We start from the raw sequence: 20,304 nt of genomic DNA, 5'->3' as shown, positions 1-20,304 counted from the left end.
CTGAACCGAGCGAAATTAGTCAAGATTTAAGACTTCTTTATGCAACTAGTTAATCAAGTTTTCACCATTTTTGTATTAAATACCATTTCTGAAGTGAGTTGTTTTGTGTACATCTGCTTTATAGACAGAAACCTATTTCATGCATGTTTTTATGCATAAATCCATGGGTTTCCATAGGACTTCATAATGGCATGGATATAATCTGGTTAATTTTTGATCCGTGAAGAGTAAGTTAAATTTTACTATCTTTGTAAGTAAGAATTCAAGTTAGAAACAGAATTATTTCTTAAATTTAATGTCTTTCAAGTAAATGTAGAACCCCCAAAAACCTAAACAAACTTCCACCTTTTGCTCCAGTCTTTAAACTGTGTTTGTTATGACACCATGGGAAATACCTATCATTAATAAACTTCGTATGGCACAATTAGAATGTTTGCACAATAGCTACCTTTCTGTCTTTTGATGAGGTTTAGTAGATGGTGACATACTCTGCTGAAAATTAACTGTAGACAGCACAGATCTCTAATTTGAGAGTGCTCTTGATACTTGTCACTAAATTATGTTGCTGAAAGGAGGCTTATGTCTTCTTTTTAATGGACTCTTCTTATTAGCCTTGCTCTTCCCAAAGTTAACATTGTTTAGTTTAACAAAGGAGCCAGGACATAAGAAGCTCAGTGTTGAACTTCAGTTGAATTTAAGAATTTTTGCCTAATGTTTTCTGTTGGATAGCTGTCGTCTTTCAGGGCATTCAACTGGTTAGAGACTCAGGTGTTTAGTCCTGATGAGTGTGGGTGTTTGGCCTGGGCTTCTTGAATTTTTTCCATATTTACCATTCACTGAGACCTCTCTCTTCAGAGTCTGAACAGCTTAAAGGACTGAAGTGCTTTGGATTCCAAGACCTAGTTCTTCAAAGACTGTGGGCCAGATTGGTATTTGTGGATTACATGCTGTTCTGAGTTTAAACATCACCGCTGATTAGCCTGAGAATGGTTTAGCTGCATCTTGTTTTACGGCTGTGAGTAAAGGAGCTCCTGTAATTTCTGCTCAAACACTTCACTGAACTGAGTGTGCCTGCTCTTTGGCTGATGTTCTTACTGACAGAATAGCCTTTTCGAGGCCTTACCCCATGGCTCCACTTCTACATCCTTAGCACTGTAGCACCTGATAATTTTTCATTTGTTTGATGTTGTATTGAGTTCTTTATTAGATGTTGTTAGTTCTGTCAGCTTCTAAGAAGAAGGGAAGACTGCTGCCTAGTTTCTTGCTCAGAGCAATCATCATGGCTTGGCTTCACGAACGAAGATCTGGGAATGGCTTTTCCCACGTTCACTACAAGCGATGAGTGCACCCTTTGGGCCTGTGCGGTGGATTTTTTTAGGTGAGGCACAGCATGCGCGGAACTGGCTCCACCCTTTACACCTGGGGTTCATCTGCCAGGGCCTAGCGAGCTTGGACGGTGACAGCAAAGTCCTCAGGTCGTAGGTTTGGTTAGAGTATCCTTCTCTTAGATGGATGGGCTTACAGGGCTAAACGAGCTCCATCTGCCCGGGTTTGGAGTCAGAGTTGTCCTTCTCCTAGGATGGCTGCCCAAAGGCTAGTGAGCCCATCCTGCCCATGGACACACTTTGTCTGACCCTTCAGTTGAGACCTATCTGGCTTGGAAGACCCCACTGGAGGCACATGCCACCACCAGCACAGCTCTCAACCTCACAAGGGCACGCAAGCTCCTTCCCCACGGCAAGGGGGTGCCTGTGAAAGAGTCGCTGCTCTACCTCTGGACATCACAGACCCGGGCACGGGGTGGCTGGGGCCTGCCAAGAATAGGAGTCCTGGAGGGTTCAGAGCAATGCAGGTAATTGACAAACACACCTCCTGCCTTGACCGATTCAGAATTGACCAACACGTACAAAGGAAAAACTTCCCTGCTACTGTGACCCTGAACATGAAGAAAACTAGCTGGTAGATGTGAAGGCAACGACTTCTGTAATATGAACACAGAGTTGACCTGGATGATTTATAAAAGGCAAATTTCTATAAACAGAAGCCAGTGGTCTGAAATGAGCGTTGAGTGAACCAGAACTAGGTAGCAATGACATGAGCTGTTTTTGTTTTACTTTCCACCCCTTGTTTCCTGGCAAGTTCAGTTAGTGTAGCTTCTGTACTTCAAGTATCAGATTTTTTCTGTATTGATTGGCCTGAATTGACTGAAGGGGCTGAAGGAATATTACTCTCTCCTTTGGTGATTCTGGTGTAAAACAGTATTTCAGGTGGTGCCAAAGACTCAACCTACTCCATTTTCTGTTGTTGCAGTCAAGACACAGAAACTTAAAAATTATCTTGTTCTTCCCTTAAAGTCATTTGGAATAAAGGGGAGCATCCTTAGACAAATCTCAGCTTGGTTTTCTTGCCGTGGAAAAATGTTCAGTTTCCAGTTAGTCTAGTGGAACAGATCTGTCAGAACAGATGAGTAACAGCTTGTTTCTGTTTGCTGTGCTGAGTGAGTTACTGATGCTGGAATCTAACATGAGGTTGGTCTTTACTCGCTTGAGCAGCCCATGAAATTATAGTGTAAGAGGGCACCCTTTACTTTCTGGAGATTGATTGTCTGACCTCTCCTGGCTAGTATCAGTCCCCATGTTCGCTTCTTTTAAAGCTGGCCATTGTTTTAATTACATTGGTTACAAATACTTGGAAGATGCGTAGGACAGGCATTATAGAAAGCCTGTTCTGAGAAAGTAGGAATCCACAACAAAATGTTGTAGAGATATGTGAAATACACGAAGTATTTACAGAGACCTGGTATCCCAAAATGTTGTCCTGGTTCAGTGACTATGCTTTTTATCAGCTAGTGGGAAACACTGACTCTGCTTCTCATCGTGCAGCTCTAACAAGTGTGGAATAGGTTTTGTCCAGGACAGACATTCCTGGTTGTTATACTTGCTGTAGTGAAAGAGCTCACAGACCTGATCCCGAACAGATCTCATGTGTTTTTTAAAAAGATCAAGTTCTTGATGTTTACCTCACAGAAGAATGTCCTGTGTTGTTTTACTGCTTATTCAGCAAGAAATTGCCAGTCTGCTCATGGCATAGAGAAGAGGTATGAGCAGAATATCTTACAAATCTAGTGAGGAAATTACATCCTACATGACTTTCCACCATTACTACTTGTACTGAAAAGTCTGAACAAGCTCAGAAGAACCAGACACAGCTCCCTTTCCCTCCAACATAATTTTTTTTACTATAGGTCAGATTAATACTTCAGAAGAATTTTTACCTCCTACTCAGTCTTACTTTAGTTTTGTGGTTAAAGAAAAAAGACAGGTTGGCCCTTTAAATCAAAGGTCGAAGGAAGAGTATTTTCATTTGTTCCACTAAACATTGTCCTACCTTATTTCAGTACATCAGTAATACTGGAAATTACCTATATTACTTTAGTTATTTTGGGGAGCTGCTTTTCTTTTATTCTTTTCCTCTTTATAGTTATCTGAAAACCAGCCTCTCACAGAAATATTTACATTCCTGTTTACATGAGAAATGTTTTAATGAGAGAACCTGTTTCCAGTGGTTATTTTATACATATCAAAAGACACTTTCTTTAATCCTCTGTTAAAATTAGAAATATGAGGATACTCATGGTTTACTTACATTATATGGGGTAGAAAATTTATGGTTATTCTCTTCTATACTTGAGTGCCTGGGATTGTAAATATAAAGTAAAAAGCCCTGAGACTGTACTTGTCTATAACTGAAGAGTGAATAAGAGGCTGACACATAAGAAAAGCCATGCAAATTGTGAATGTCCAGACTCTTCTCGTTTGGTAGTTTTAACCAAACTTAAAATTGTCTCGGCTTCAAAACTTTCTTTCTTTGTTCAGTACGTCATAGTTTTACAAGGTTTTTCTCTGTGTTCCAATTTAAAGAGTACTTTAATTGTCGAGGCTTGTTTTCTCCCCATCAGTGGGTTAAAACTTGTTTCTTACAGGTCTTCATTGCCATCTAGTGGCCATGGTTAAGAATGGACTTGGTTAAGAATAAAGTTCAGATGAAAATGGGTAGGAAAAAAGCTTGGAATCTTTTTTCTTTTGTTCTGGCCAGTAGGATAGATGCTAAAGAGTAAATGTGTGGTGTTTGCTTTACTGCGCAATACCTACTTGAAATGTAAGGGGTTTGGTTTCTTTTTTCCAAAACCTTGCTCCATTAATAAAGTTTGATATTAATTTTGAGTCTGTAATTTCTTCATTGGAAGTAGGTTATAATTGTTAAGGAAGAGTCTTGTACTGTAATTTGAGTTTGAAAATTCAGAAGCTGACTGAATATGTTGTGTGCTTTTTCTGACAAACCTGAATTTGTTTGCAGGAGATCAACTCTTGAATAAATGCATCTGTCACTTGAAGTTTCTTCCCCCAAAACTGCATTTCCTAACCTTGGAGTTAGATCATAACCCCCATACGAAAACCATTATTCACAGAGGACCACAGAGATGTTTTCCCTGTCTGGGATGGCAAAGTAGAGTAGGCCTCCTAACAGTACTTGGGTATGATCATTGCCCTCACTTGACCCTCTGCCAGTCTTACGAAAATGTGACTCTTTCTTATCCTCTTGCTTCCTTCCCACCCACATATGTATATATATCTGTGTGTGTCTCTATATGCAATTGCAGTTGTCTACTCAGTGTTCTCAGTGTAATGCTAAAGCTGTTATTTCTTGCTTTGTTTTGGTTCTCTGTTTTCCTAAAATGTGTTGAAACTTGTAGCAACCAGTTAAAAATCTCAGAACAGATTTTTAACAATATTACAATGTTTCCATCTAGATTTGGGGTGATAGAGGGCAGATTGGTCATGTAGAAAGTAAATACCCACTTTATATTTTAATATGAATTTTATGAACTTGACCACTGTCACTGTACTGACTCCGTCACAAGCATAAGTCTTTTTAGGATCATTTTTTCTTTCGGTTATAGAAACATTTGAAGGAAATTAAATCATGTCATCTGTGTTGTTCGAAATAAATGCAGTTGAAAAGTAGGAAATACATTCCTGGTTTTGTGATCAAAAATTTGTAGTAGGAAGGAGAAGGTTTAATTGGTCTGCAACAGGAACTCATTATATTCTTAAATATACCTCTAATGCATCAGTCAGCATCTTCATGAAGAAAGCTGGGACAATGGTCAGGCAGCAGAAGATAGAAGCAAAAGGCGTAATAGCAAGCAAAAAGGGGATACACAGTGTTTAATAACATTTATTAATGGTTACTCTGTCATGGTGGTTTTCAAATTTCAGAACTTCTTCTTACAGCAATGAAGTTACAATAACCTGTTCTAATGTCAGATAAATATAACTTTCAGCTTTATGATTCATGGATGGGCTAGTGGAAGTATTCTCTTGTGCTGCTACTGGGGAAAGTGTTAAATTATATTTTTGTGGTAGTTCATTGTGTAGTTTCTCATGCTGACAGTTCCATCAGGAAACATCTGCTTTGCAAATTGTCCAGTTTCTATCTGTTGCCTTGGTTCTCCGTGTTCTGCATTTTCAAATGGAAAAAAAAATTTCCAGAGCCTTCATATGACCCATAATGACCTCAAAGAATAAATTGCAAGTAGTTAAAACTGATGTAATAAATACATGAAAAGACATTAGCTGTTAAACTTTGAATAGTTTGCTTCTACAAGTAGCTTTCTGTTAATTCCTAATTCCATATTTATAAAAATTTCTATGCTTCAAAACAGGGAGAAGGCAATAAAAGGAGCAAATAATTGTTATATATCTTTGCTGAAATGGTTTATCATAAAGGAGAAAATAGAGCATTTGTTTCTATTTGTTTAGAATTACTAAATTAAAAAAATCAGTCTGTAGGAGCAGTTTCACAAATTAATTTAATGGGCTTCTCAAACATGTAAATCTTTTGATGTCACATAGTGAGCTACTTTCTACAAATTCTCTTTTGTAGGTGGTCTTTTTTTCAAACCAGAGCATGATACTTTTGAAAGATGTTCATAGATACTTAAGCTGTATGTATATTGGTATATTATATGTTTTGTTGTGTTTTTAAAAGACCAACATTAAATGAAACATTCTCCCTGTGCATTTACTGGCAAGATAGTAACTAAAATTTTTTTTTTCCGCCTGCAGGGGGTAATTTTTTGTGCATTATCGTGACCACTGAGACATTTTGAATTGCAGTAAAACTTAAAATTTGGTTCTTTTTTTCTCTAACAAAGAGCAACTGCATTAACCGAAATAATTAAAAATTGTTGCATTTATTTATATGTATTCTTAATCAGTATCATCTCCCTTCATGCCTCCTCATCTCAAAGCTGGATGTACTCATTCTGCTTTTTTAATTCTCACCTTAACTAAATGATGATAAAAACACAGCAGCTGTGGCTAAACTAGAACCAAAAGTGATTAGCATTTGTTTTAACAATCTGCAGAAACTTCAAGACCCAATACGTTGTATTATAATGCTGCATTTAATTTTGAACATGTTGCTGAAAGTAGCATCTAGGCTGATTTCAGTCAGTGCTGCTAAAGACTAGATCACAACTTTTAGAGTTACTGAAGAAGATATAAAATCATCTATTCCATTTAAAAACTGAAAAAAATTTAAGCTTGAACAGGCTCCCTTCTTGCTAATGATGAAACATTAAGTGTTTAGGAATCATAGTCAACAATTGTCCATTAAATTAGTTTGTGGAACTATTTTCTGTGTATTAATCCTGTTAAACACCTGCAAAAGCAAAACACTGTCATTGCTTTCAAGGCTTTTTTACTTTCTTTGAGAAGATCTTCTTTGTAAGGGTAGACAGCATTTTTGTTTTACAGAGGTGCAGACTATTACCTGTCATGTATTGAACTGGAAAGATACTTAGTGCATCTAATGCTGATTTTCCTTGGTTTTTCTCTTCTTTTTGATTTTTCGTTTTAGAAAATGTTCAAGACAAATGAAGGGAGTGCATGTGTAACGCAAATGCAAACTGTGAATGGGCTGAGAAAGCTTTTGGTATACAACAGTTTCTGTCTCAAGTATTTCCTTGAAAGCTGTGTGTAATCTCATAATGCATTTTTCATTTTCAGGTTCTTTTGTCCTCCTCCATGTGTGTATCTTATGGGCAGTGGATGGAAGAAAAAAAAAGAGCAAATGGAAAGAGATGGATGCACTGAGCAAGAGTCACAACCTTGCGCCTTCATTGGAATAGGAAATAGTGACCAAGAAATGCAGCAGCTGAACTTGGAGGGAAAGGTAGAAGAATTGTGATAAACCACTCAAATTACTACAAAGGATATTACAGCTACGTGGTCCATATTTCCATATACCCTTGCTTATTTTTGGTAATTTTTGTAACACTGTGGCAGTTTATTACAGAAGTGGTTTAAAAAAAAATCCCTCAAAAATATGTCAGACAAGTGAATAGGTGGATTTGATTCAAGGGGTCGTAGCAAGGTAGTAATGTTTCATTTGTAGATTGTTGATTCAGTGTCAGTAAACTGTTAGGTTATTTGGTAGGCATCAGTGGTTAACTGAAGTAAGGTTTCTGGCCCACGCTCTGTCCCTCTGCCTGGTTTACATAAATGGATAATCTCATCAAGGAACTATCTGAACAATATCTGCTGCTAGAAGTAGTCTTTAAGTCCCTTTGCATAAAAATGTGATTAAAATAGCATCTTATTATATTTAGTAGATTATTTTTTCTACAGTGATATAAATTGCTACAACTTTTTTAAAATACATTTGTGATGACTTAGTTGGAATAGAACTGGCAGGACACGAGTGCTCATTTTAGCTGGTTGATTTTTTTAAGCAGTGTTTCATTTTAAGTTCCTATTGTCACCTAGTGTAAACACTTAGTTAAAAGTAACTTTATAGTGTTTCGAAACCAAATCATCTCTCATCCTTTCAAGAAAAGTTTGGCTCAATGCGTTTTCTGCGCAGGCAGCCTCTTGTATATGCCCAGCGTACTGCCTGTATAGCTCTACTCTAATGTAATTTTTGGTAGTGCTCTTAACCACTCAAGGTATCTTTGATACAGCTGGAGTCAATAATCTGTTTTCTGGTCCTAGTAAGCGTCTTTAGAAAGACCTAATGTCAGATACTAAACTTCACAGAGCTAAGCAGTAATCATAAAAGATATCCATATGGAAGAGATGGAAAAAAGCAGTTTCTGGTCTGTTTTAGAAACTATTGCATCAGTTTTCCTATTCTGTTCATAATTAGATAGAGAGTTACTGGAACTGTGTTGACTTGAAAGAAAAATAGAGGTATGTTTTCACCTACAGAATTATTGCACTGCCAAAACATTATACATATCAGACTCAGACAAGAGAAAGCACTTCATGTTATCAGTAAAAATGTTCTATGGCAATAGTGATGACATCGGTGTGTTCCTCAGTAAACGGATCAAAGTCATCTCCAAACCTTCTAAAAAGAAACAGTCACTGAAAAATGCAGACTGTAAGTGTTTTACATTTCTTTTCTTTATAGAGTAATTCATTTTGCTTCCTACTAATTTTCTCTTATGTATTCTGAAGTCTGACTACAAAGTAAATAACAATGAAATTTTACAATATTCCACTATAGATAATTTACACTGAGTTTTTCACAGTCACAATTAATTTTTGGTGGACCCTTTATATTTACTAAATATGTTTATTCTGAGACATGAATCCTTGCAGACAAATGTATAAAGAATGCTCTACCTCAGCTTTATAAGCTGTAGGGTCTCTTAAGCTGCCATGATCTGGTGCTTAGGGTGTTTTCATCCGTATCAGAGCCAGCTTTCAGATTGTGATAAGTAGCAACGTGTTATCCAAATGGCACTTCGAAACATCACAGCCGCCTTCTAATTGTCTCATTACGTTTTCATGTGGGTTTTACTTTTAGTTTGTTTTGCATGGTTCCTTTTAAGTAATTGATTAAGTAATCTGTGTGGTGATATTTCGCCCAGATTTATTTGCTTACTGTGTTTTGTCCACTAAAGCTATCTCTGGTGCCATTGTGTAATTGGGAGCATTTTTGCTTTTCCTCCAAAGTTTTTGCCTGCATTCCACTGGAGCACCTCAAGAGATACCCTTTTCTGTTTGTTTTCTCTCTCTCTCTTCACTAGTGCTTTAAAAGGCTCTTCCATCTGTGTTGGGCTGGAACCCATTCACCTATGGAATTTGGATCTTGGGGCCGCTAGTTTGCCACATGAGTAAAAGCAATCTGTTGCTGTTCAGTTCACACCCATGGGCTCAGTGTATGTGCTGCTGTCTTTATGTGCAGACAGATAGTTTTGATGGACAGTGAATATGAACCAAACATTGTTCAAAAGTAAATATCAACCAAGTAGAAGAAACATGCCCATTTTGGTGGCAAAATGCTAGAAGCTGATTTTTTTTTTTTAGAGGAACATATCTCTCTCTTGAATAAGTTCAGATCTGATAAGATTTCAAGTTACATGGTTACAATTAGACATAGTTATGTCTGTCTGCCTTTCAATAGATTGTGATTTGTAAGAGAAAGTTTTTTTTTAACTTTGAATATACTTTAAATGATCACTGAAAATTGTTTAAATATGTCACTAGATTAAGGTTTTTGCTCAAATAGTTAGTTGTTAGAAAAACTATGAAGAGAAGGCATTTCCAGTTAGCAAGCAGTGGCCCATTTGGCTAAGTGCCAAAATTCTGTGAACTAGCATGCCTCTGTAGAACAGCCACTATGGATATAATCCCACTTGTAATTTTGTGATTATTTTTGGTCCTGACACAAATATAAATATTTTATAAATTAACCAGTAATTGAGAATTATTTCTGGATTTCCAGTATTCACCAGTTAATTTTATTGTATTTGTGACTTTTTGTTACTTTCTATGTAATAATGAAGTAATTTTATAATCTCAAGTCTGTATGTGTTCCTTGCAGTATGTATTGCGTCAGGGACGAAAGTGGCACTATTTAATAGACTTCGATCCCAAACAGTTAGCACCAGATATTTGCACGTAGAAGGCGGTAATTTCCATGCCAGTTCACAACAGTGGGGAGCATTTTACATTCACCTCTGTAAGTAAAAATGAAGCAATGTATTTTTTCACCTCCTTCCCTCCATCCCCACAAAAAAAATCCTGCATTTTTTTCTCCATAGTAATTGTCCATATGCAGATCTGTTTTGTTACTGTGAGTATATTTGGTGTAATCGTGTGATGTTAAACATTCCTTTTATCAAGGAAAACAGTGATAAAACAAATAATGTGAAAATTCCTGTTTCATGCAGTGGATGATGATGAATCGGAAGGAGAAGAATTCACAGTGAGAGACGGCTACATTCATTATGGGCAGACTGTCAAACTTGTATGCTCAGTTACTGGCATGGCACTCCCAAGACTGGTACAGTTTAATATCTTCAATGCTGTAATTACTTCAAAGATGGCTGCTTAGTGTAATTACCCAACATAGTTGGGTTTGCATCGTTTATGATTTTTGTCTTTGTATGTTTCCTTGGTGTAATACATGTTTTATATGGAAAATGGCATTCGTTTTAATAAAAGCATATTTTTATTATCTGCAGATTAATTCTGTAAGCGAAGAACAGCTCGTAAAATAAGCATGGGGAATTTTTCACATTTCAAACCTGCCAAAGTAGGGTAATCTGCAAGCTGTCCTTAAGGAACTGTCTATTTTAAAAACAGAACCATAGGTCCCAGTGCAGCAAAATGGTTTAAATACTGATATCAAATAGATAAATAAAGTCTTTGCAGCCAGTAGGACTGTTCCATTTGTTGGGTTCAACACAGCTTTAAAAATGCTCTCCTGATTTAAATCTAAAAGCACTTCTGTGTACTTCTAAGGATACATAATTATACCATTATCAGTTTGCAAAGGCATTTTGAACATTTTTTAGTATTTATTAATACTAATACTGACTGCCTTAAGTACAGAACATTGGAAATGCCTTTGGAATAACTTTCCTCTAGGAGACAATTTCAACCTTTGTCTTGATCACAGATACAAAATTGATTATAACCAGTTATGGTTTGTGAACCAAAAAAAATATTTTATTGCTGGATATACAGTAATAGTTTTTAGAAACAATCTAATGAAAATTACAGATTTTTTTTTCCCTCCTGTTTTTATGCATTTAATGCCAGCCTGAGTGGAATTTTGTGATTTATAATAAACAATGCTTCATATGAGATCCTCTGTGAAACTGTGATTTATCAGCCCATTATGAATTTCATACAAGGCTATGCAAATGCCACTTCTAATTAGAAACAATTTTTAGAATGCACCAATGTAAAACCAAACTTCCCTGCAGGCAGGTTCTTGTTCCCCTTCCCAAACTTACTTTACTAGGATTGTAGTGAGAAATTCTTTCCCGATATTAAACTTAGCTAAAAAAGAAGATAGCCTACTAAGAGTAAATAGTATAAAATGATCACTTAAAAAGATTTTTTTTGTTGTTGTTTTAAATCACATTATTGATAGAAAAATCCAGACCTGGTTACTACTGAGCTGGTTCACTGCACATAAAATTCAATAAGAGGATCTCACGTTATTTGTGGACTTCATGTTAATATTTTCTTACTGCCAAAAGGAGATGCCATCATTTTATGATTCCAGAATCTTTATTTTTAGGTGGAAATAGATTAAACCCAATTAGACTAAAGGTTCTTGGCTTGTCTGCTACTTGGAACATTTGTCATGCTGCCTTATGAGATTGATTGAAAGTCATGTGATAAAAAGGTGACTTGCAGACATTTTATAAGGCAATGCAAAGAACTTTGAAGAAAGAAGTTAATCTTAACTTACATTGCTAATAATGCCGTTTATTATCATTAGAAATCCCAGAGGACATGGTTGGCTTTCTGATTGTCGGCTTAGAAATTTTCAAGCACTCTGGCTGCTGCTTCTGCTGATGTGGCATTAAACTTTTTTCTAGAAGTTGAGTTAAAATTCCAAGCTACAGATTTCCACTGTCTGTAAGGGAATAACTTTTTTAATTTTAAAAAATAAATTAGTATAACAGCTCCGAATTAAGTTAGGAGATGTTTTTTCACTGAAATGCCAGATGTAAGGAATAATTGTTCTTTACAGTGGTCTTTAATATTTAATGACCAACTGTTGGTAAGATAAGCTATGATTGGTTTGTTTGCAAAACTGTGCTTAAGAACATCTCAATACCTTTAAACCCTTATTTTCAATCGTTCTTGTTCAGCAATCAGTCTGACACTGAATGTTGTTGATGCCATCAGTGGTGGGGGGTTCTGTAAAAGTCTGTTAATACCTGACCTGCTGCTCGTTTGTACCAGGAAGTAGAACAAAAGTAAATTTTGCTGAAGCCTCAAGTTTTTTCCCCACTCTTATAGCATAAAAGATAAAATCTAGATGCATGCAGCACATTGAAGATGTAGTACTGAGTGTCACTTCAATGGTATGTTCTTGTTTGGAAACCATTGAAAATTTTGAATCTAATGTTGGTATTCGAACAGAAGGTATGGAAATTTAAAAAACAAACAAACAATCTTCCTTTGCTGTAACAGTACATATGTCATTCCAATGTAATGAAGTGCAGAAATTGACCTGAATATATATATGTACAATTTTCATTCACAGATAATTCGAAAAGTAGATAAACAAACAGCGTTATTGGATGCAGATGATCCAGTATCGCAGCTCCATAAATGTGCATTTTACCTTAAAGACACTGAGAGAATGTATTTGTGCCTTTCCCAGGAGAGAATAATCCAATTTCAAGTGAGTCGTTTAAAACTATTTCAACAGATGAGAAGCGTGGTTGCGGTTTTCCCAAATATTCCCAGAATATGTATGAATGCCAGTTTTGCAGTTGATTTTGAATGTGATCTAATACCTTGTTTTGAAAAGACAGAGGATGGAAAGCAACAAACTTTATCTGTCCCGTCCCAAATCTGTTTCTCTTTCCTGATAACCTTCATCCATGTCTGTCTAGACAATAAATTCTGTTTTCTCCAGTGGAAGAAATGGAAATGCACTAGGAACTTCTGCATGCAATCATGGTACTGTGGCTTAACTTGTTGACGTATTCCAGTGGAGTTTCACCACCTACTTGTGTGTTGGTTTCTAGATTACAGTGAATAGGAAATGATACAGTTCCTGATAGTCTTAGTTCATGATGAATTTAGAGTTTACTGTCTTGCCCTTTGTTAAGAGCATAAACATAGACAACTATGGCAGTGGACCGCAGTAATTTGTAAAGCCACAGAAATCTGATTTGTCTGTAAAGAATGTAGCTGTCTTCGTCTTTGAGTATTTGTTTCTCTAGCAGGTAGAGAAAAATATCCCTCACGAGTAAATGTTACAGGAATGAGCCCCTAGGGAGAGCTGTTAAAAAAAAATACTGTAGTATACAACTGTTCTGACAGCTTCTACAATATGCTCACAAATTGTGGTTTTAGTCTCGTATATGTTAGCATGCTTTTAGCAGACTTTCAGCATGGTAAATCCTACCAGAGTAGCAAGACTGTGACCAAGTTCAGGCCTACTTAAGTACAGTCATTTTTCTTTCAACATCCAGGACAGCGCAAATAGCAAAGGGTGTTGAGAGGTAATGCTCTGTTGCAGGAAGGTGGCTGTGCTCAGGAAAGATTTGGGACTTCCTTGGGAAACCAGCTGTAGCTACTTGGGTAAGAAAGGTAGAGGTAGGAAAGGGGGAAGCTAACTTTTTAGATTTCTCTTAAGGGAAGGGTCAAGAAGGATTATTAAAGGCTAGGTTGACTTCTATCCTGAATTGGAACAATGGAAAGAGAACATGAGAAGCCTTGTTCATATTTCAGGGAAAATGTTAATAGCTTGTGGCTCAGAAGAGACCAGATCTATTGGTTCTACCAACAGCACATAGCAGAGATATACCTATTGCTATACTTTTTCCTAAAGGAGAATGGACCTCCATCAAGAATAAAGCTATGGAATGGCAATTGCTCTAACTCAGGATCAGCCTTGCTATCTGGTCTTTCTCAGTGTGCTTTATGGGAAGGGATGAATGAAGAAGCAGCTCAGGTTTCTCTGACAGCTGCCTTAGTTCAACATCCTGGAATTGCCTGCGGGACTACCAGGGCATCCTATCACTCTTCCATTTCTGCAGCACTCATGGAGCCCAATCTGATGAGAGCTCTGAACTTTCCACTAAAATTACAAGCGACTATTCTGAATTCTTCCACTGGAGTAGTTTCCTGCTGCTTCTGTTGTTGAATAAAATCTGTTAACTTGCACATCAGGCTGTTATCTTTGGTAAGTAAAATCACTATGGAAGACAAACTCTTTCTACCAGTGGCAGGAGAGAAATCCCTATTTATCTGGTTGGTTTTTTTTTTTCTTTTGGACCAGAAGACCAAGACCAGAGAAACAGACATATGTAACATCTTCCACCTGCCTGCTCTTTAACATTTACAGTTGAGTGCAGATCCTGTAATAGGAGTCTAGACAGACTGTGGTCACTGTAAAAAAAAAAAAAAAAGAAAAACCAAACAAAAACAAAAAACCAAAAAAACACCCCAAACCAAACAAAAAAGCCCAAACTTTACTTTAGGGTGAAAGTCTCTCTTGGGTGAAGGGAGATAGCCCAATATAAAGACCTTAGAGACTTAAAGTAGAGAGGTGCTGTAAAAAGTCAACAGGTCAGCATGAACCTTCAAAAACTTTGAAATTCACTTGCTGAAGTACCAGCCAGATCTGTCTTCAAAGAAGTCTATGTATCCTGGAGAATACAGAAAGAATATTAATAATGCCTTACTGGATCAGAGCATGGTTTGTATAACAGCAGCAACAGGAGATGATGATTACAGGAAACAGACCTGGCCACTTCATGCAGTCCAATGCAGTTGTACTCAGCCAGCAACCAGACTTGTATTAAGGGTTGTTAAAGGCTTCATCACTGACTCTTACTATTGTTTTGTAATGTGTAGTCCATCAGTTTGATTCCTTTTGAATGTGCTGATGCTCTCTTTTTCTACAGTATTCTGAGGCAGAAAGTTACAGATTTTTCCTGTCCTCTGTGTAATGAACATTTGCTGTATTTGTTTCGAATTTACTAGTTTCTATGAGTGATTCCCCAGTTTTGTAGGATTTAGTGAGCAGCAGTTCTGCATTCACCTCGTCTGTCAACATCTTAATTTCTTCTCTCAAAACTGGAATGTCAGTCTTTTAAATTTCTTCTCTTAAGGACAGCAGCTCCTTGGTGATTTTAGTTGCCCTTTCCGTACCTTCTTCACTGTGGCTTTCTTAGATGTGGAGTCCAGAACTGCACACAGTATTTCAGAATTAGGTGAGCAGAGGATATACACTGGCCAAATAATACTTGATGCCTCGTTCTCAGTATTTTTTTTTTATGGCGTCAAACATAGTGTTGCAACTTGCAGCTGCCTTTGCATATCGAGGTGGTGATTTCAGAAAACTGGCAATGGTGACTCCAGGGTACTGAGTTTTAAGTACTATTTCCAGGTTCATTATTTTGTGGTTATTTACAGAATTTTTCTTTAGAAACTTAGCTTTTATCTGAGTTGAGGCTCATCACCACCTTTGTGCCCTTTCTGTTTATTTCGATGTTATGAAATCCTTGCAATTGTAACAGCATTTAACTACCTGAAAAACTTAGGATCATGCAGAAGTCTGAGAATTTGACTTTACCAGCACACTGGTGAGGATATTGAATAAAACTAATCACAACACCAGTCTTAAGGAGGGGACTGCACCATTGACTTCAGTGCATTTTGGAAGGAGAATGACTTTTTGTTTTCCTTTAATTAGTTTTCTGTTGAAAAAAACACCCCACAACTTTTTCTAATCCATTATAATTTCATTTCTTTATCCTTTATTGTTTTTTGAGGGTTTTTGGGGGGGGTGTTAGTGGAGTTATTTGTTTTATTAAAATCCATATATTTTATATCTCTTGCATCTGTTTTGTCTGTGTCCTTGTTGTGTTTACCTGTTCATGGGGAATTCTGTCCTTTATTCCTTAATGTTATGTAATTGTTTCCCATCCTGTCTCCTTATGAAGCCACTCAGTACACGAGGTACTAAGCATGGTGTTAAGGCATTTCAATCTTCCTGTGCCACCTGTTGAGAAAGTTTCGTTATAAAAGGAAAGGACAGAGATGGGGGAAAAGTACCTGGAGGTAAACTGCTGTATTTGGAAGTGATAAGGAAGAATGCTTCCCTAGAACAGAAATCAAAATCTTTCAAGGATTTCTGTGACAGGAGTAGTAATGTGTTTCTGAAATGATTCTTGACACAGCAGGACTTCCAGAACAAATTCTGTGGCATTTACCTTCCACTTTGTGCCAGGGGTTTAGCAGATTTGAAGCAGCCAGTTAAGGATCTTGTACAGGGTCATTAATTTTTGATGTCCGTGTTGATGTCATGAGTTGAAGTCCACGCAAACAGGAATTCTGGTCAAATGTAGGAAAATGTCATGTATTGCAGTAGTGCACAACAGTTCCTCTTTTGCAGTTGGGCTAGTAAATTAGAAGCTCCATATTTTTCTAATAAAAATATCAGTTGGGTCTTGAGCTTGGTAAGATCTGCAGTTACTATCCTTGTGCACTTCCCTTGCAAGCTGTTTTCAGTGCAATTTTTACGTGATCATATCAGAATGAAGAGTTCACATGAGAATGCAGCTTTCCTCTCAACTTCCTTATATCTGAATGGATAAATTTGTGCTAATCGAAGTTTTGTAGGTTGAAGGTAATGCTTTCATACCTAGATATTCCTAAAGCTTAATGGAAGAATATAGAACTTAGATATTAAAATTGGAATTTTTGAGTCCGTTTTTTTTTTCTGTGCTGATGTTTAATCGGTACACAGTTTCTTTATTGATTGCTAGGTGATGGAATTGTTCAGAGAGGATTTTTCTTGCTGTAAAAAAATACTTGGCAGTGTTACTTTCTACCTAGGTATATATGTATATACTAATTTAGCAACATTTAGTAATATTTACAAGGAGACAGTAAAAGTTTCTGACTAATTTCAAGGTTTTAATTTCAGCTTCTCTCCCGTGTCTTTGCACAAATACTGAAATATATGCTTCTGGTTTTCATCATTTTGTGGATGGTGAGGAACTCTATAAAAAAAAAAACTTAGCCAGATGTAAATCATAACTAATGAAAAGCATTCCGTTTCACTCTCTAGCTTTTTTTAGTCACTTTGCATTAATAAAACAAGATCTAGTTGCTGTAGCTTGTTTATCAATGGCTACTGGATATCATTAAAACCTTGAAGACTGAACTAAAATAAAACCCAATAATAAATAGAAGGTTGCAGAGGTAACAGTGTCATAGGTGAGAGTTACAGTGCTCTCACAGGTTTTAGTTTTCTACTAGTTTCGCTGAAATATATGACTGTTTCTTCAGGTCATTTTGTTAGAGGAAAAACATAAGGAAACGTGTTTTTGAAATAATAGGCATTGTTACTGGCTGAGTTTGGTTTTTAGCCAAGTGACTTGGCAAATGAGTTTATAGATCAGAATTAAAACATGGTGGGGTTTTTTTTTTTCCTTCCTAAGGCCACTCCATGCCCAAAAGAACCAAATAAAGAAATGATTAATGATGGAGCTTCTTGGACAATCATTAGCACAGATAAAGCAGAGTACACATTTTATGAGGGGATGGGACCGGTTCATGCTCCAGTGACACCTGTGCCTGTTGTAGAAAGTCTTCAAGTAAGTTTATTTTTTTTATAAACTCTTTTATGTGAGATTATTTTTGTCATACTGATTTAACCTTCATGGTACCTTTGGAGAATACTGTAAGAAAACCTTCCTACTAGCTTTGTAAAGAGGAGATTTATTTTATGTTGCATTAATTTTTCTTACCTACATTTCAGAAGACATGAGTCTATCCATCACAGGAATAATAGTAATATTGCCCTATACATTAAGAGTTTTATTTCTTAAAATGCTATGGTAGCGTTATCTTCAGAACTTCCACTTCTGTTTGATTATTTAGAAACTGCTTTTCGCTCTTAAAACAGCTGATTATAGATCAAAGAGAGCCAGACTGAAATCTTATTAGGAAAATCAGCGTTCTGCTGTGGAAAAACTAAGTTCTAGCTCATTCTTGTTCTTTGTTTTCAAAGCCTTGTTGACTTCTATTTGAAGCGCCCACTATCAAAACTTCTTTCAGGATATCAAATTAATTGGCAGTATCTTTTAGATGTGTTGCTTCTTTACAGTACAGTGTGTAGGTGTATTTATTTCAGTTTTATCCAGCTGATAGAAACAGCACTGCTTTCGGTTCTCGTACACATGTAAATTATTTTTTTGTGTTGTGGGGGTGTTTTTTTGCTGGGGGGCTGTGTGTGTTTGTTTTTATTAATAAATGTGGTTTTGTGGATTTTCTTCTTGTTTCTATTTACTCCCTTTCCAGTTGAATGGTGGTGGGGATGTAGCAATGTTGGAACTTACAGGACAGAACTTCACTCCAAATTTACGTGTCTGGTTTGGGGATGTGGAAGCTGAAACAATGTACAGGTACAGTATTTCCTACTACTTTTATAGTGATTACATTTTACTGGATGGTTTGAAGAGTGTATATTCATGTGTATTCACTCAAGTGTATATGTTCTGCCCTGCAGAAAGGGATCTGGGAGTGCTGGCTGACAGCAGGCTCAGTATGAGTCAGCAGTGTGCCCTGACAGCCGAGAGGGCTAACTGCATCCAGCTGGTCAAAAGAGGTGATTACCTTGCTGCATTTTAGTATTGGTGCAGCCTCATGTTAAGTACTGTGAGCAGTTTAGGGCCCAGAGTTTAAGAAGGATTTTCAGTTACTTGAATACTTCCACAGGAGGGCAACAAAGCTGGTGAAGGGATGGAAAGAATATCTCATGAGGAGAAGCTGCAGACTTTGAGACTTACCTAGCTTGGAGAATAGGCGGCTGAGGGGTGATCTTGCTCAATAGTTTTCTGAGGAGGGGAAGGAAGACGCTTTCTCTTCTTCCTGGTCTCAGGTGCCAGGACACATGGGAATGGTTCAAAGCTGTGTCAGGGGAGGTTCAGACTGGACATTAGGAAGCAGTTCTTTACCAGAAGAGTGGTCAAATGCTTGAATAGGGGCCCTAGAGAGGTGGCCGATGTCCCAAGTGTGTCCGTGTTTAAGAGGCATTTGAACAATATCTTTAATAATATGCTTTAACTTTTGGTCAGCCCTGAATTGATCAGGCAGTTAGACTAGATGATCATTGTAGGTCCCTTCCAACTGAACTATTCTGTTCTGTTTTATTTTGTTCTTTAAGCTTAAGTTTTATTACGCTCCATTGACTCTTCTGTTTTTCAGATGTGCCGAGAGCATGCTATGTGTTGTTCCAGACATTTCTGCATTTCGAGAGGGTTGGAGGTGGGTCCGTCAGCCAGTCCAGGTTCCAGTAACTTTGGTCCGTAACGATGGCATAATTTATTCCACCAGCCTTACCTTTACATACACACCGGAACCAGGGCCACGACCACACTGCAGTGCTGCTGGAGCAATCCTCAGAGCCAACTCAAGCCTTGTGGCTTCCAGTGAAACAAATACAAACAGCGAGGGAAGTTACACAAATGTCAGCACAAATCCAACCAATGTCACATCATCTACAGCAACTGTAGTTTCCTAACTACTGTTGTTTGTTTGGACTTGAACTGACTTTTAAGTGCTACATTCAAGAGAACTGAACAATTTTTGTGGTTTCATGGGAAAACACCTTTCCATTTTAGGTGATGTTATTTGAACCTTGTTACCTGCAAGTGCTGATCTTAAATATAGAAGCCACAATAAAAAAAAAAAAATACATCCGAAACATAAGAACTTTCTTGAAAATCTATTTTTCAGCTGGTTTTTTTTTTTAATGGGCAAGAAACAAAAAAATGTGGCTGGGATACATGTTGAGCAAACTAGAAAACATGAACACAACATAGTTTTTATGGACCAAGGAACTTGTATAAGCTTTAGTATAAAAGGTACATTTTCACCATACCTTTTTTGTATCACAACATATAGTACACTTTTGTTACCAAATAGTTTATATTTTTTTTTCCTCTGAGCTTTTGCTCTGAAGTATATTCAGGTTCCAAGCCTGACCATGCTTGTATAATCTAATTACCATACTCTTCCAGTTTTAAAAAAATATATATATATTTTTGGTCTGTGGCTGGAACTGTTCCTTTTTTTAAACTGAAGTCTTGTGACTTTTTATGAACTGAAATTGTTTTTATTTCAGCAAGTAGAACCTTGTAAAGGCCAGCATATTTTTTTTAAGATTATATGAAGTCTGTGCAAAAGCTTTAAAAAATGCCTCTGCCTTGCCTGCAATACATGCAATGTATGTTAA

At 37.0% G+C, this 20,304-nt stretch overlaps 1 protein-coding gene across 1 annotated transcript in view; it reads left to right on the top strand.

The window, feature by feature from the left end:
* The window catches only part of RBPJ (recombination signal binding protein for immunoglobulin kappa J region), a 25,362-nt gene extending 5,557 nt beyond the window's left edge, over nt 1-19,805 (top strand). Inside the window, exons 3-10 of the mRNA XM_010137885.1 lie at nt 7,074-7,239; nt 8,274-8,448; nt 9,898-10,035; nt 10,247-10,359; nt 12,586-12,726; nt 17,507-17,662; nt 18,369-18,472; nt 19,275-19,805. Coding sequence (XP_010136187.1) covers nt 7,074-7,239; nt 8,274-8,448; nt 9,898-10,035; nt 10,247-10,359; nt 12,586-12,726; nt 17,507-17,662; nt 18,369-18,472; nt 19,275-19,590 — 1,309 coding nt within the window. The 3' untranslated portion in view covers nt 19,591-19,805. The remainder of the gene's footprint in view (nt 1-7,073; nt 7,240-8,273; nt 8,449-9,897; nt 10,036-10,246; nt 10,360-12,585; nt 12,727-17,506; nt 17,663-18,368; nt 18,473-19,274) is intronic.
* Nucleotides 19,806-20,304: the final 499 nt, after the last annotated feature.

This window comes from Buceros rhinoceros, unplaced genomic scaffold (assembly GCF_000710305.1).
Source record: "Buceros rhinoceros silvestris isolate BGI_N320 unplaced genomic scaffold, ASM71030v1 scaffold1286, whole genome shotgun sequence".
Classification (NCBI taxonomy): domain Eukaryota; kingdom Metazoa; phylum Chordata; class Aves; order Bucerotiformes; family Bucerotidae; genus Buceros; species Buceros rhinoceros.
The sequence above is the reverse complement of the archived record's forward strand: the minus strand, read 5'-3'. Positions and strand labels throughout refer to the sequence as shown.